General features: G+C 41.1%; 1 protein-coding gene across 1 annotated transcript; it reads left to right on the top strand.

Annotated features, from left to right (window-relative positions):
• Window positions 1–6,110: 6,110 nt before the first annotated feature.
• On the top strand, window positions 6,111–7,192 carry LOC109060678 (trace amine-associated receptor 13c-like). The gene has a single exon (XM_042736150.1). It carries the CDS (start codon window positions 6,191–6,193, stop codon window positions 7,190–7,192), a length of 1,002 nt encoding a protein of 333 aa, XP_042592084.1. The 5' UTR covers window positions 6,111–6,190.
• The last annotated feature ends 9,118 nt before the right edge of the window (window positions 7,193–16,310 follow it).

Genomic DNA, 16,310 nt, shown 5'->3' with positions numbered 1-16,310 from the left:
TAACAGAGTTAATAAGAATTATTTCTAAATGCTGGACCGTTCTCATTTCGCTCTGCATATGGAACCTGAAGACTTTTTTTTTTTTTTTTTAACCAAGAATGAACTGAAATGAGCCTAAGACTATCCCACGTTTTGAAATTAACTCACTGTAAATGTTCTAATGGTTTTTAAGGATGTTACAATGTTATATTATAATGTTATTGTTGTTTTACTTCGTCCTTTCATTTCCATTAACAAACCAACATTTTACAATTACATTCAGTTCGCAATCCATCCCTTTGCGCCACCTGGCGGTAGTTTCGCGAATGATTTTAAAACGTGACTGACTTGCAGTTAACGCCGTGGCCCTGCGGCAGCGGTACACGCAGTGGTATTACCCATTCTGGTTGTCTACCTACTGTACCAAGACGCATTTTTTGGAGCGTAAGTTATTCCATAACGAATACAAACAATACTGTCCCTGAAGAAATGAGACAAACAAAGGAATTACCATCCATATTACAATGTTATTGCTTCGTTGGACTAAAATTGCTCTATGAGATGTCGTTCAGTGGACCCTTACCTTTCTAACTAAACTGGGATTTACAGCTGTGGATGTGTTTATGACTCGCTATTACGACGAATCTGTTACATACTGCGTTTTGTTTATGCATGTTTTGACGTGAACTGCTTACACAAATTTAGCAAATACATTATTTATAAGCTTTCCATTCAAAAACAGCAATCTGTTGTCAATATTTGAGGCTTAGACCTTTATAATGATATATAGTTTGTAAAGATTCATTTTGTCCTGTTTCATTTAATCTATTCGTAAACACTGACATGTGCAAACGAAGAGCGTTCAGTGTGTTGGCGTCCAGGTGCGGGTTAACAGGTTAAAGGCTGACACAGAGACTACAGTAGAGATGCTCCATCCCCTCTTCAAGAAGATCTGGGAAGAAAAACAATTACCAACAGAATGGAAAGAGGGTTATCTCATTAAGATAACAAAGAAAGGCAACTTGAGCTCCTGTTCTAACTATAGAGGGATTACACTACTATCCATCCCAGGGAAGGTTTGTAACAGGATTCTTCTGGAAAGGATGAGGGATGTTGTAGACCCCCAGCTACGAGACCAACAGGCTGGTTTTCGCAAAGATAGATCATGCACAGGCCAGATCGCAACTCTGCGCATCACCCTGGAACAGTCTATCGAGTGGAACTCATCACTTTACGTCAATTTTATTGACTTTGAGAAGGCGTTCGATAGCTTGGACAGGGCATCACTTTAGAGGCTGCTTAGACATTACGGGGTGCCAGAGAAAATCACATCATCATCAGGAACTCTTACAATGAACTGACTTGTAGAGTGGTCCACAGCGGTCCTCACAGATCAGATCACTCACAGATGCCTTTTGGTACAAAAAGGACTTGAGCAGGTTTATTTGTTGTCTCCATTTTTATTCCTGGTGGCCATTGAATGGGTCAAGAAAACGTCCACAGTGGAAAAGCGAAATGGCATCCAGTGGACACTATGGAACCAACTCGACTTTGCAGACGACTTTGCCCTTCTTTCCCACACCCAGCAGAAGATGCAGGAAAATACCATCACTGTGGCAGAAAAGCAAGGTAAAAAAGGGAAAAGCAAGGTCCTGAAGGTTAACACTACCAACACATCAACCATCATGCTGGAAGGGGAACTGCTAGAGGAGGTGGATGACTTCACATACCTTGGCAGCATTGTAAATAATCAGGGTGGAACCAACGCCGATGTGAAAGCAAGGATTGGCAAGGCCAGGACAGCTTTTCTCCAACTAAAGAATATCTGGAGGTCAAGAAACTTGTCAATCAAAACAAAGATCAGTGTGTTTAACACAAACATGAAGTCAGTGCTGCTCTTTGGCTCTGAAAAATGGAGGACCACTATAACCACCACCAAAAGGATACAAATATTAATCAACATATGTCTACGGCGCATTCTCTGAATCACATGGTCCGATACTATCAGCAACCAGGAACTCTGGCAGCACACAAGCCAAAAACCAGCAGACGAAGAGATAATCCAACATCGCTGGAGATGGTTAGGACATACTCTCTGTAAACCGGCTTCCAACATCACCAGGCAAGCCTGGACATGGAACCCCCAAGGGAAAAAGAAAGAGAGGCCGACCTCGAACCAGTTGGCACCGAGACCTGGAAGCTGATGTCAAGAGTACAGGCCGCACTTGGGGACAGCTGGAAAGACTGGGACCAGGATGCCTGGAGAACCCTTATCGGTGGCCTATGCCCCAGTAGGGGTAATAGGCTTTAAGTAAGTAAGTAAGGTAAAGCAGGCAACAGAAGTAGTTTCCCTGGAAAATATGGAGTGTGGCCTTTACAGTCACTACTTCCTAGTCCCCAAAAAGTATGGGGGGCTTCGCCCTATCCTGGATTTGAGACAGCTGAACTGTGTGCTGGCAAAGCACTCATTCAAGATGATAACGGTGAAACAGTTACTCACGCATATTTCGCCCAGGGACTGGTTTATCTCGGTGGACCTAAAAGACACCTATTTTCAAATCCAAATAGCCCCTTGTCACAGGTGCTTTCTACAAATGTTGGCGTGTTTCCTCTTTCACTCTGGGGGATACAACACAGCGGAATTGTATGCATTCCCCATAGCGTAAACTATGCAATGTTGAGAGAACAAACTAGATAGGGAAAATCTCCAGTTACGTACGTAACCTCAGTTCCCTGAAAGGAGGGAACAAGACATTGTGCGCACTGCTGTGTTGTAATCTTCAGCATCTTGTACCCATTCCTTTGCTAAAAACAAACATTTAATATATATATATATATATATATATATATATATATATATATATATATATATATATATATATATATATATATATATAAACATACTATCAATGCTTTAATTTTGAATGTTACCTGTATTTTTTTTTTTTTTTTTATTATTATTACTTAATCAACCCAAATGCAATTTGATTGATATTACTTTGGAATGCACAAAAAAAAAAATGATTTATGAAAATGTACCAAAAAATGAGTTGATTCAGTTCAGTTTAATGACTGTGTAAAGATCATCAGTTATGAAAATAGTTCAATACATCTATAAAGCAGCTGTGTAGAATACATCATCATTATCAGTTCAGTTCTCATCCAGTAGTGTCTGTTCAGTCAATTCAGTTACACTGCTGTATATTACTCATCACTTGATATTGTACTCACTAGGACTGTCACAAGGGGCCAGATTTACTAAACAGGGCAAATTAGTGTTAGATCGCAATTCCATAAAAGCACAGATGGGAGGGAAAACAAATTCTGTGTGTGATTTACTGACAATGCCCACCTTAAAGAACACAAACGCAGCCAGATCATTTCCATAATAACCAATGCAATCTACCCAGAGCAGCGCAAATTAGTGCCTACTTTGAGACGTTTTTTTTTGTTTTTGTTTTTTGTTTTGTTAAATAATGGCCCAAGTAATTTTGATAAACGCAAACATTAGTAAATCACGTTGCATGATAATTTTAATAGTTTCCTCCCATAAATTTTGCGTCTGAAAGGGAAACTCAGACAAATGCATATTCAATAAGGTCAGGCAAAAAAATAATTGTGTCTACGCAAACCATAATTGTGTTTTCAGCAGTGTTAATTTCGTTAACGAAGACGACGAAAATATTCGTTAACGAACATTTTTTCTGTGACTAAGATGAGACGTTGACGAGCTAAATATAATACCTGATCACGAAATTATAACGAAATTTATGTCGCGTCTTCGTTAACTAGACGAGACTGGACTATAATGTTATTTGAGGACTACCGGACATTCAAAATGCATCCTACAGGCTATTGTTCTTCGTTATGTGTGTGTGACTTGAATATAGTGTTGTTTGTGGACTAATGGTACAGTAGGTTATGGATTAAGTGAACGTGAACAAGTGGGTGAAAACTGCACGTGTGTCAGTATTTCACGCATGCCTTCCATCTTAAAAGGACAGCATTCCAAATTAAATACCTATCTGTCATTAATGCTAACCAACAAAAGATGTTAAATGTATACATGTTAAGTAAAACCTACTTTATCTGAAAAATGAGTTTAATTTGTATCTCTATTGTATTTGTCTTATTATGCTTCTTAAAAAAAAAAAATATATATATAATATTTTTATAAGTTGCTCCTTTTTCACTTTTTCACCCAAAAATGAAAATTGTCATAGTTTATTCAAGTTTTTCCAAATTCAGTCCTTGATTCAAATGTCTCATAAGCTTAATTGATTTGGTCTAAAGAGAGAAGAATTAATGATTATTTTAGTTTAAAGACTACATATAAAAATAGCTACCAAAATACATTTTGGTAACTACAGTTTGGCTAAAATTATTGACTAAAGGTGATGACTAAAAGTTGACAAAAATGCAATGACTTTTCGTCCACTAAAATTAGACTAAAACTATGAAAGAGTCAAATGATTAAAATGTGACTAAGACTATTAAGCATTTTCGTCTCAAGATAAAGACTAAGACTAAATCAAAAATGCCTGCCAAAATGAACACTGGTTTTCAGCGCTTATTCTTCACTGGGTGTCTTTAACAAATCCTGACAGTATTATTTTAACATCAAAAGATGGTTTGCACTGGTGAAAGCTGTAAGTAAATCTGGCCCTAAATGTCCCAACCAGAGGCCCTGGCTAAATGCAAGAAACATAGAGAGTTGGTTGAACAAAACTCGCTCAAGTGTCTTTGCAATGAACGGAAGAAGGGATACAGATACCACACGATACACACAAGAACAAACACAACTTGAGCACGTGTTTACCATGGTAAACACAGTAAACAAAACAATGTGTCCTAGCAATGACAACTGTGCTAAAAACTAATGAGAAAAGATACAAAACACTTACATACTGCTGTCCTCTTCTGCTGCTCGACTGCTTCTACTAACAAGTACTTGCAAACAAAGTAAATTATACCTGGCCGAAACTGCAAAGCCATGCAATACGCACAAGAACAAATGCGGCTTGAGCACATGTTTACCACGGTTAACACAGTAAACAAAACAATGTGTCCTAGCAACGACAACCATACTAAAATCTAATGAGAAAAGATACAAAACACTCCTCTGCTGCTGGACTGCTTCTACTACAGTAATTTCTATTTAAGCCATTTGGTACTCACACACCACAGATGGGGCTTTCTGTGTGCTCACAGTCACATCTAAAGCTGCATTGTGAGTTTCCTATTGAGTTATTTTTCTTAGTTTGTTTAGCTTAAGTGGCCAAATACACACAAAATGACATCAAAATGGCTGTCCTGGTGAGTATACTTGTAAGCACAGTCATTTAAGTAGTTTTAGTAGTTTAAGTAATTGTAAACAGTTGAGAAAGAAAATTCATATATATATCAGTACTGTATCCGTGCATTTGGTCTAATGACAGCAGCCTAGATAGGAGCTGTTCACGTCACATCTTTTGCATGATAAAGTTCGTTATTTCAACTGTATGTTGTGGCAAGCACACTCATAATAGAAGATTTTTCATGAAATATATGCATGCTATAGGTCAGCACAAACGTCTTTCGTTGGTGTGTGAGGAGGGAGATCCTCTAAAATGAGGTGCCGGATTGGATTTCAGAGTAGTCATGCTTCTATGACTTTCACCATGATACACAAAGTGTTTTAAAAGATGGGCCATGGTTACCTCAAAGCACTAGTAGGCCTTACATGAAGACTGAAGAGTCACAGAGGAAGTCAAAGAGAGCTGTGTGAGGAAAACAATGTTCATCAGGAAGGACCCCTGTCACCCTTCCTCCCATCTAGGAAGAGACTAAGAATTATTCAGAATAGAATCTTCAAACTCAAGAAGTGTTTCCTCCTGCAAGCAGCCAGATTCACTGTGAACACCTCAAAAATTAAAATCACCTTCCCACTGCTGCTACTCACAAACTTTAGACTTTAGACTATTAGACTAACTGTTCTAAATAAGCATCATTGGATTCACTAATCCACTATACAGTATAGATCAGATTGATCCTGTCTATAAATATTTAACTAGTGGGTGGGTTTGAGAGCTGAATAATGAAACCTCATGTTGAATGGGCTGGTCACAGTGCTTTTCATAAGTATAAAGCTGAGTCATGTCAGTGACAAGAATGAGGGAGCTAAGCTGACAAGCATCCTCACACAGAGTCTACTCTTCAATATCCATCCATCATGAAAGTGTCTGATTGGGGAGTGACAAATGTGGACAATCAAACAGTCCAATACTGCTTTCCAGACAACAATTTGTCTTGTACCAAAAATATCAGACCAGGAGTGGAGTACATTATTGTGTACGTTTTTGTTTCTGTAACATCAGTGTTCACTGTGTTTCTGAACTTGTTGGTGATCGTCTCCATCTCACACTTCAAGCAGCTCCACACTCCGACCAATGTGCTGATCCTCTCTCTGGCTGTGGCTGATCTGATCGCAGGACTGATTCTCATGCCAGTGCAGGGAATGAAACTCATTGAGCCATGTTGGTACTTCGGAGAAATATTTTGTTCAATATTTCCTCTTATTCTGTATGTGGTTGTTACAGCATCTCTTGGTAATTTGGTTATTATATCCGTGGATCGTTACATTGCTGTGAATGACCCTTTGCGATATCCACTGAAGGTCAATAACAACAGAGTTGTTGTTTCTATTGTTGTAAACTGGTTATTCTCATTCATATATTCATTTTATTTACTTTATGAGTTTTTAATCTATCCAGAAAGAAACCACTCATGTATTGGAGAATGTGTACTTTCTGTTAAATTGGAATATCTAATATTAGATTCCTTTGTTTGTTTAGTGGCAACTTGTTCAGTAATTGTTTCTTTATACGTGAAGATCTGTTTTGTAGCAAATTATCAAGCTAAGCATTTAAATTCAGACACAGACAAAAAGGCCAGGTCAGAAAAGAAGGCTGCAAGAACCTTAGGGATTGTAGTGCTGGTTTATCTTCTTTGCTGGATGCCATACTATTTAGTTACTCTTTCCCTTGGGCATGATGAAAATGATTCTCTTATAATTAACATAATGTATTGGATTTTATGGCTGAATTCCTGCATGAATCCACTTATCTATGCAATGTTTTATCGGTGGTTTAGACTGTCAGCAAAATACATTTTGACATTGAAAATATTTGAACCTTCGTCAGAGTACTTCAATCTGTTCCCAGAAGAGAAATGATCACACAAACTCTCCACGTCATTAAGATAATCTATTTCCAAATGCAGTAGCATTCTTGTCGAGCAAATCTGTATAGAACATTAGATGACATCAAGTCATGTACTGTAAAAGCTTTGTTTTTAATGTTTAAATATGGTGTCTTACTCATATATTGTGAACATTTTTATTTCTGAATGACTCTGTGCCTTCATGCTCTGTTTGTACATGAAAGCAAAATTGATGCAGTTTTGGAAGATATATGTTAAAAGAAAAAGTGTAGCATTTGTATTAAGAGTGTTTCAGCAATTTAGTTTTATTTGAAAAATCTGTGAAGGAACATATGTTATGATTCATTTAGAATGTCATACAGTGTTTAGACTAACAGCTCTCATTGATGTGCCAGGTCCTCTCAAAAAGAAGAGAAAGTGCAATGATTCTGTTTAAAGGTGATGTAAGAGTTGAGAAAGGAGACTTGAAGTCTGACACTTTCTGCTTCCTGCAGTGATTTATCACAGATTACGTAGAGTAGATGCAATATTTGTCAAATAGGTTATGCACTACTTAATGCAGTGCTTGTATGTAAAATAATAGAGCTCAACATAAGCATGTAACATTGAAATACCAATAAAGTGGGGTCTATATATATATTTGTATATCTTTCATTTTTATATAGTCAAGTCAAGTCAACTTTATTTATATAGCACTTTTAACAATACAAAGCAAAGCAGCTTTTCAGTATCAAATAGGAAAATTTGAACAGCTGAGTCTTTGGCAATTTTCAAAAAAAGTCTAAAGACATAACTTTTTTTGCCAGCACCTGACAAATGAATACTAACACTTACCTATTCTATTCTATTCTATTCTATTCTATTAATAAAAAGAAGAAGAAAACTAGCTATGTGTACTGTGCTAGACTAACTAAGACTTGTCACGGCACTTGCATACTGTTGCTCTCTTGTTCGTCTGATTGATTCTATTGTTCTCTTTATTTGTAAGTCGCTTTGGATAAAAGCGTATACTAAATGATTAAATGTAAATGTAAATGTAAAATAGTGTGTCAATAATGCAAAAGGACATTAGTAAATACTCAATTTTCAGTTAAAGGCAGTTCATCGTTGAAATCAGTGATGTCATCATCCAGCTCAGTTCAGTTTAAACAGTATCTGTGCAATCAAGTCAACGATATTGTTGGAAATTCCCCAGTGGAAAGTGTCCCCAAATAAGCAAGCCAGAGGCCACAGCGACAAGGAACCAAAACTCCATTGATGACAGAATAGAGATAGAGAGAAAAAATGGGGGGGGGGGGTTCTCCTCTGGCCAGACGAATACATGATATGCATGACACAAAGGGCTACAGAAGGGCTTCCATTGCAAGATATTCCGTCTTAATAAATAAATACCATGTCTCCCTGCGAAACAGCTTCCTACTGAGGTAGGGCACTGGCTTTTAGGCTCCTTTGCCTTCTAAGTACCACTCCTATTCTCTTCTCAGAGGCATTCATTTGCATTGTGGTGGAAGGCATATTTTCTTATATCATCTTAAATGTAATCTTACAGTCCTCTGTCCACCTGACAGGGTTCTTCTCTGTCCTGTATAGTATATTCATCAATGATGTTGCTTTTGTTTCAAAAGTCTGGATGAATTGGTGGTATTAGCTATCTAAACAAGAAACGACTGTACCTCTTTCTTTGTCCTAGGTTAAGGATTTCACCAGATAACTTCCATTTTGTCAACCTGCTGTTGTAGTTTACCATTGTCCAGATTGGTACCCCAAATAACTGGTCTCCTGTTACACCCTCCCACACTTTGCTTACAGAAATATATGCAGACCCAACCTATCCTTTTTCGGAATAACCAGATTGCTGATCCAATTGTTGATTGTTCTGGAATTTTATTTTATCATTTCCATGTTCCTTTTATTCCATGTTAACTTCCTGTGCTTTGTCCCTGTGTGCCTTGTTGTTGTTATGGTTACCTTTGTTATTTGTTGTAATGAAGTTCATAGTTCAGGGAAGAAGGAGATGGGAACTGGCAGAGATTTAACAAAACTTTAATTACAAAACAAACAACAAAATAAAAGTAAGCGGCCGCCCCTCACTGACAACTGTCCTATAAACATAAACAAAAGTACAACAGTGTCCCAGGCCTGGTCCTCTCTCCAGGGACTGTTTAGTGTTGTACTTCTTCTTTTATCCATCCGGAGCTCATCTGCAGGACTCGAAACGAAGGTGTTTCTCATTATCATTTTCTCCACTGGCCTTGCCCACTCCCACAACTCTCGGCCCTGCCCCACTCATCACAGATCTACCTTCTCATCTCCATCATGGTGGACAGCAGCAGGTCTTGGCCTTTGGTGAACGGCAGCGACTCCTCATTGGTGAACGGCAGTCCTCTGACTGCAGGTGCCCCTCCATCCTCTAGCATCCTCTTGTTACTTTGTCAGTTATTAAATGTCATATTGCCATTCTGTTAATGTTTCCCTTTCTTGTTCTCAGTGTTCCTTGTTGTTAGTTTACTTTGCCTTTTCCTTAAAACATCCTTGCACTTACGCTCCTGCTTGTTTTCTGCTTCTCCCTCAACATTACACCATGCACCCAGGACACAATCTTCTCAGGTATCCTTCACTTCAGCTCCAGAGTACCACGCGTAGCTTAATGGGGTCATATGATGTTGCTAAAAATAACATTATTTTGTGTATTTGGAATAATGAAATGGGTTCATGTGGTTTAACTTTCAAAAAACACATTATTTTCCACATACTGTACATTATTGTTTCTCCTCTATGCCCCACCTTTCTGAAGTGTATTGATTTTTACAAAGCTCATCGTTCTGATGTCCACTTCGCAGGGCACTTACGTTCGAATAGAACAAACGTCTGAAACGATAAGAGAAACATACAAAATGTGCAGAGCAGGGGGGCATGAGGACTGGAATTGAGAACAGCTGACTTATACTGTATATTTATGCATTCCGTTGCATCGTGCCACGTAAACATAAAACCATGCCACAGGACCTGCTGAAACAGTTCTACTCTGCCATCATTGAGTCTGTCCTGTGTTCATCCATAACTTTCTGGTTTGGTTCAGCTACCAAATCCGACATCAAGAGACTACAACGGACAGTCAGGACTGTTGAAAGGATTATTAGTGGCCCTCTGCCCAGCCACCAAAATCTTTACATCTCCAGAGTGAGGAAGAGGGCAAAAAAAATCACCTTGGACCACTCACACCCAGCCCACTCTCTCTTCGAACTGATGCCTTCTGGTCAGTGCTACAGAGCACTGACCACCAGAACAGCCAGGCACAAAACTGTTTTTTTTTTTTTTTTCCCACAGGCTTTATTCAACCTGAACAATTAATCTTCATAATTATACATCGTCCATCATAATTAACATAGTCATCAGACATATTTTTTATTAAACTGCACACTCCTTCTTCCCGTAATTAAGGAGTTTTTATATAATTACACTGGTGCCGAAACCCGGGAGGAAGGAGGGACGCGCTGCTGAAGATCCTGTGCCGCTGGGGTGAATCCGCGGTGCCATGGAGCAGGGCGTAGCAGTCTGGCGCCGTGGACGCTCGAGGCGGTGGGCTGGAGTGAGTTGTCGGGGACGAACGAACTCGCTGCCAGCCGCCCGCGATGTGGAGGGGCGGCTGCCGTCCGTGAGGGAGCGGAGGAGTCGGCGGCGTTCGACTTGGGGAGGGGGCCTGATACTGTTGGCATATGATGGGGAGGAGCAGGGAACGGGGGACTCCTGCCGGCTGCCCAAAACTGGAGGAGCTGTCGCCGTCCACCGGGCGGTGGAGGAGTGTCGTGCCGTCCACCGTGGACCACCAGGCACCACGGAGTACTTCACACAGCTGGTGGAGGGCCGAGTGGCAGCGTGTCTGGGAACCAGATTATTTTTTTCCTCTCTCCCCTCTCTCGTCTTTGTCGCTCCTCATCCTTCCATCTCCTTTTCTCTAGTCTGTCTGTCCTACCCCCATTCCCCGCAGCCACCGTGAGCGGTCCCCCCCGGAGGGAAGGGGGGGGAGTAGAGCGCAGTCTCGTGGGTACCCCCCCGGCCTGGGAGGGGCGATGGGGGTATGTGACGAGTGGGGCGGGGCCGAGAGCAGTGGGAACGGAGTGAGGCCGGTGGAGTGATTGGGAAATGAGCGACACCTGCTCCACTCACCGGTCTCGAGTTCCACGGAGGAGATTGGGAGGATACAAAAGAGGAGCGACGACAGTGAATGACGAGAGAGGACCAGGCCTGGGCTTTATTTTGGGTTTGGTTTTTGTTTGTGCACGGCAGTCGCCCGTGAGGGGCTGTCGCGCTGTTTTGTGTTTATTTTGTGATTAAAGCTTTATTTGAATGTTCGCCGGTTCCCGTCTCCTTCTTCCCGTAATTATGGAGTTTTTATCGTTACAAGTACATTATTTAATGTTTTGTTTTTCTTTTTTATATTAGTGTTATATAACATCCCTACTGTGTTATTCCTATGTATGTCTGCATTATAATGTATGTCTGCACCATGTTTATACTTTCTTCTACACTGGAAGCTCCTGTCGTCAAGTCAAATTCTTTGTGTGTGTAAACATACTTGGTAATAAAGCTCTTCTGATTCTGATTCTGAACATTTGCCCAAACACATTGTACGTATATTTGGTCATTAGGTAAATTATTATTTATTTAGTATTAAAAAAACCCTGTCAGTTCCTTTAACACTGTCCGGGTTCTCTAGGATAAAGGACTCAAATGCAGAAATGCGACTCAAACTGATTTATTCAGTATTATCAGAAGATCAGAATCCCGGCCGAAATCATGGTCCAGACAGGTGACCACACCACACAAAGTAGCTTGCACTAACAGGAACAGGGAGATGTAGAAATCCAGACTAAAAGCTGATTCTCAAGAAGGACAGTCCTCCAGAGCAGACAAGATAAAGTTCCATGTAAACAGTCTCTCCACACAGGATAAAGAAGCTCTCACACACAGGAACAAATGAGCACAAAGTCCATAAGCCCCTGGTCAGCATTTGCGGAGAGATCAGTCCTCAGAAGGAGTAACTGGGCAAACAGAAAAAACAAAACTGACCGGGAAAAACTAAAAACATTAAGTCAAAATGACAAAACACACTAGCAATGAGAAAATGAAAACGAGCATTAGAAATAGGAAAAAAACTAAAAGAAACATTGAGAATCACCTGCAAGCGCGTGCACGGCCACACTGATTGCAAAAGACAATCAGCTGCTTGCATCCAACATGCAAAAGAGAACCAAAAACATGTGCAGAAAGAGTGACAGATCAAACCTGATATTGATAACCCGTCCACGGCGTCTGGAATCAAGAATCCGTCTGACAATGAAGGCAGGTGTGCCCTCAAACATCAGCAGAGGAGGAGAGAGAGGAATAGAAACATAAGGGGCATGGGGATATCGCAAGACAGGTTTAATACGAGAAACATGAAAGACAGGGCGAACACGATGGAGAGAATTAGGCAGTCGAAGCTGCACTGCCACCGAACTGACAACCTTGGCAATTAGGTATGGTCCAACAAATCTAGGTGCCGGCTTACGTGATGGAACCTTAAGTGGCAAATCTCTCGTAGAGAGCCATACCCATTGCCCACAAACATAATTCGGAGCTGCAGTCTGCTGGCGGTCAACCGCTCTTTTGGTATGTCCTCCAGACCGGATCAGCACCTTCCTGGCCCTCCTCCAGGTATGGCGACAATGCTGGATAAATGCCTGGACTGAGGGAATGGCATCCTGGGAAGAAAACAAAGGGGGTTGATAACCAAGACAACACATGAAAGGGGAAAGCCCAGTCGAAGACACCTGCAAGGAGTTATGGACATATTCAGCACAAGTTAGCTGCTGACTCCAGTAGAAGAGATCGTGGGAAGCCAGGCATCCTGCCAGAGATCCTGGTTAGCACGCTCTGTTTGGCCATTGGTCTGTGGAAGATTGATTAGATGTTTTATTCTGAGCACAAACCTCGCATGCCCCCATGAACCAACGAACGTCCTTAACCATGGCAGACCACCAAAAATGCTGGCAGCCACCTCTGAAGCATCCACCTCCACCACAAATTGTCTGTTAGTATCAGGCAAAATCAAAATTCGAGCAGTGGTAAATCTGAAAAAATTCCTGATAAAGCATCCATAAAAATTTGCAAAACCAAGAAATTGTTGCAGTTCTTTTCTAGAGCCAGGTACCGGCCAATCAGTAACAGTTCTCACCTTTGCAGAGTCATTGCGAATCCCCTCCACTGAAATAATGGAACCCAAGAACGAAACCGACTGGGCATGAAAATTACACTTCTCCGCCTTCACGAACAATTGATTCTCTAGCAGCCGCTGAAGCACTTCCTGACATGTTGAACGTGCACCTGAAAAGAACGAGAAAAAATTAAATTGTCATCTAGGTACACAAAAACAAAATCATTGATCATGTCCCTAAGCACGTCATTGACGAGCGCTTGAAAGACGGCTGGGGCGTTAACCAATCCGAATGGTAAAACCAAATATTCAAAGTGCCCCGTAGGTGTATTAAAAGCTGTCTTCCATTTATCCCCCTCCCTTATCCAGACAAGATGATAAGCATTGTGTAGATCCAATTTCGTGAAGAACCTCTCATCCCCCAAGACCTCAAGGGCTGTAGACATCAAAGGCAGGGGGTACCGGTTCTTAATAGTGATGTCATTCAGCCCCCGATAGTCAATACAAGGGCGCAAAGAGGCATCCTTCTTCTTCACGTAAAAGAAACCTGCACCTGCCGCAGAAGAAGAAGGATGTATCAGACCTGCTGCCAGAGACTCTGATAAATATTTCTCCATGGCCTCATGCTCAGGTGTGGACAAAAAAAAAAAAAACGTCCACGAGGCAGAGAAGAGCCCGGGAGGAGATCGATAGCACAATCATATGGCCGATGGGGAGGAAGAGAAAAAGCTCAGGGCCATCTAAAGACCACACGCAGATCGTGATAAATAGCAGGCACTTGAAATAGATCCGCTTCCTCCTCCTGCAACACAGAAGAAACAGAAACAGGAGACAAAGCAGAAACAAGACAAACAGCATGACAACGAGAACTCCAAGATAAAACAGTATTATCTGCCCAGTTTATATACAGATTATGAAGTGACAACCATGGGTGACCCAACACAATAGGTACAGAAGACAAATTGAACAAATAAAATTTTAATTCCTCTCTATGATTACCGGAAGTGATAACACTCACCGGACCAGTAATGTGGGTGACTAACTCATGTCTGTTAAGTGAGTGAGCTGTAAGTGGAGAGGGAAGATCAAAAATAGGAAAACCTTGTTGGTGAGCCCAAGTTGAATCAGCTCCTGAATCAATGAGGGCAAAACATCTGATGACAGAATCATTATGCAAAACCATGGATGGAATATTAGTGCGTGAGCCAACTAGTGGAGAGATAGAAGTGCCGCCCGCCTGTCTACTGACAAGCACAAGATTTACTGGGCAAGCAGCAGCAATATGACCTTGACCACCGCAATAAAGACAGAGCCCCTTAGTGAAACGACGTTGCCGCTCCTCAGCAGATAAATGCATCCTTCCAATCTGCATAGGTTCAGGACCAGATAATCCAGCAACTGAAGAGGGAGAGGATGAAGAATGGTCAACTTGTGCCCAACTAATATTGCCCCGCACTCTACGTCTCAGTTCCATATGGGCATCAAGACGGATGGCAAGTTCAATGATATCATCTAAATGCTCAGGGGGATCGCGGGCATAAATCTCAGCCAAAAAACGTGCCACTGTAAAAAATGCAGAAGAATTCCATTTAATTGTAGCCGCAAGTGTCTTGAACTCAATAGCATAATCTGCTGCAGACCTCTTGCCTTGACACAAAGCTGCTAATAATCAAGAGGCCTCGTTGCCAAACGCAGATCTGTCAAACACTTTAATCATCTCATTCTTAAAAAGACTGAAGTCCTCACAGCAAGGGGAACGAGAATCCCAAAGAGCTGCGCCCCAATCACGAGACTGCCCGTCAACAGGGAAATAACATAAGTCACCCCTGATGTATCAGAGGCATAAGTCTGACTCTGGAGAGAAAATACTACCTCACACGGAATGAGGATGGAGCGACAATTAGTTGGTTCACCTGCATATACAGGAGGGTTATTAATACGAGGCTCATGATGAGACGCCGACAAAGAGGTACTGCGCTGAACCGGCTGAAGGAAACGCAGCTGCTCCGTAAGCCACAAAACTTGTATAGCCAAAGCGTCAACAGTATGACGTGCCTGTGCGAGTTTTTCCAATTGACTGCCCAACAACATACTCTGGAATTCAACAGCCGCTCAAAGGGTGGTCTCTTTTGCTGAGTCCATGCTTGCTAGTGTGTTATGTCAGGGTTCTCTGGGATAAAGGACTCAAATGCAGAAATGCGACTCAAACTGATTTATTCAATTTTATCAAAAGATCAGAATCCTGGGTGAAATAAATGTCGGGAGAGGTGAAGGTACAGAAAGGAGAGCAGATTGCACTAAGAGGATTGGGCTGATGTGGAAATGCAGATTTAGAGATGATTATTAAGAAGGACAGTCCGCCAGAGCAGACAAAATAAAGTTCCAGGTAAACAATCTTTCCACACAGGATAAAGAAGCTCTCACACACGGGAATGAATGAGCACAAAGTCCATATGCCACTGGCCAGCATTTGCGGAGAGATCAGTCAACAGAAGGAGTAACTTGGCAAACAGAAAAAAACAAAACATAACAACTGACCGGGAAAAACTAAAAACGTTAAGTCAAAACGCAATGAGAAAACAAAAACAAGCATTAGAAATAAGAAAAAACTAAGTGAAAGAATGAGAATCAGCTATGAGAGCATGCACAGCCATGCTGATTGCAAAACACAATCAGCTGCTTGCAGCCGACATGCAAAAGAGAACCAAAAACAAAAACCCGTGCAGAAAGAGTGACAGATCAAACCTGCAACCTGACAAACACTAATTTAGTTTTAAAGTACTTTATTGTCTGGTTGTGGTGCATGAAGCCAATGTTGATGAACAGTCTAAGCTATCTGCTCACTTTTCATCTGTATTCCCTGCATAGTAACTCATGCCTAATCACAAATGTTTTGGATACTTTTTTTAATTTCCCATTCAGATACTGTTTGGTG

This window comes from Cyprinus carpio, chromosome B13 (assembly GCF_018340385.1).
Source record: "Cyprinus carpio isolate SPL01 chromosome B13, ASM1834038v1, whole genome shotgun sequence".
NCBI lineage: Eukaryota > Metazoa > Chordata > Actinopteri > Cypriniformes > Cyprinidae > Cyprinus > Cyprinus carpio.
This window is presented reverse-complemented; position numbering and strand designations above follow the sequence as displayed.

Bases quoted from the DNA above. Each gene is read 5' to 3' on its own strand.
- LOC109060678 (XM_042736150.1), top strand. From the start codon at position 6,191: ATGAAAGTGTCTGATTGGGGAGTGACAAATGTGGACAATCAAACAGTC.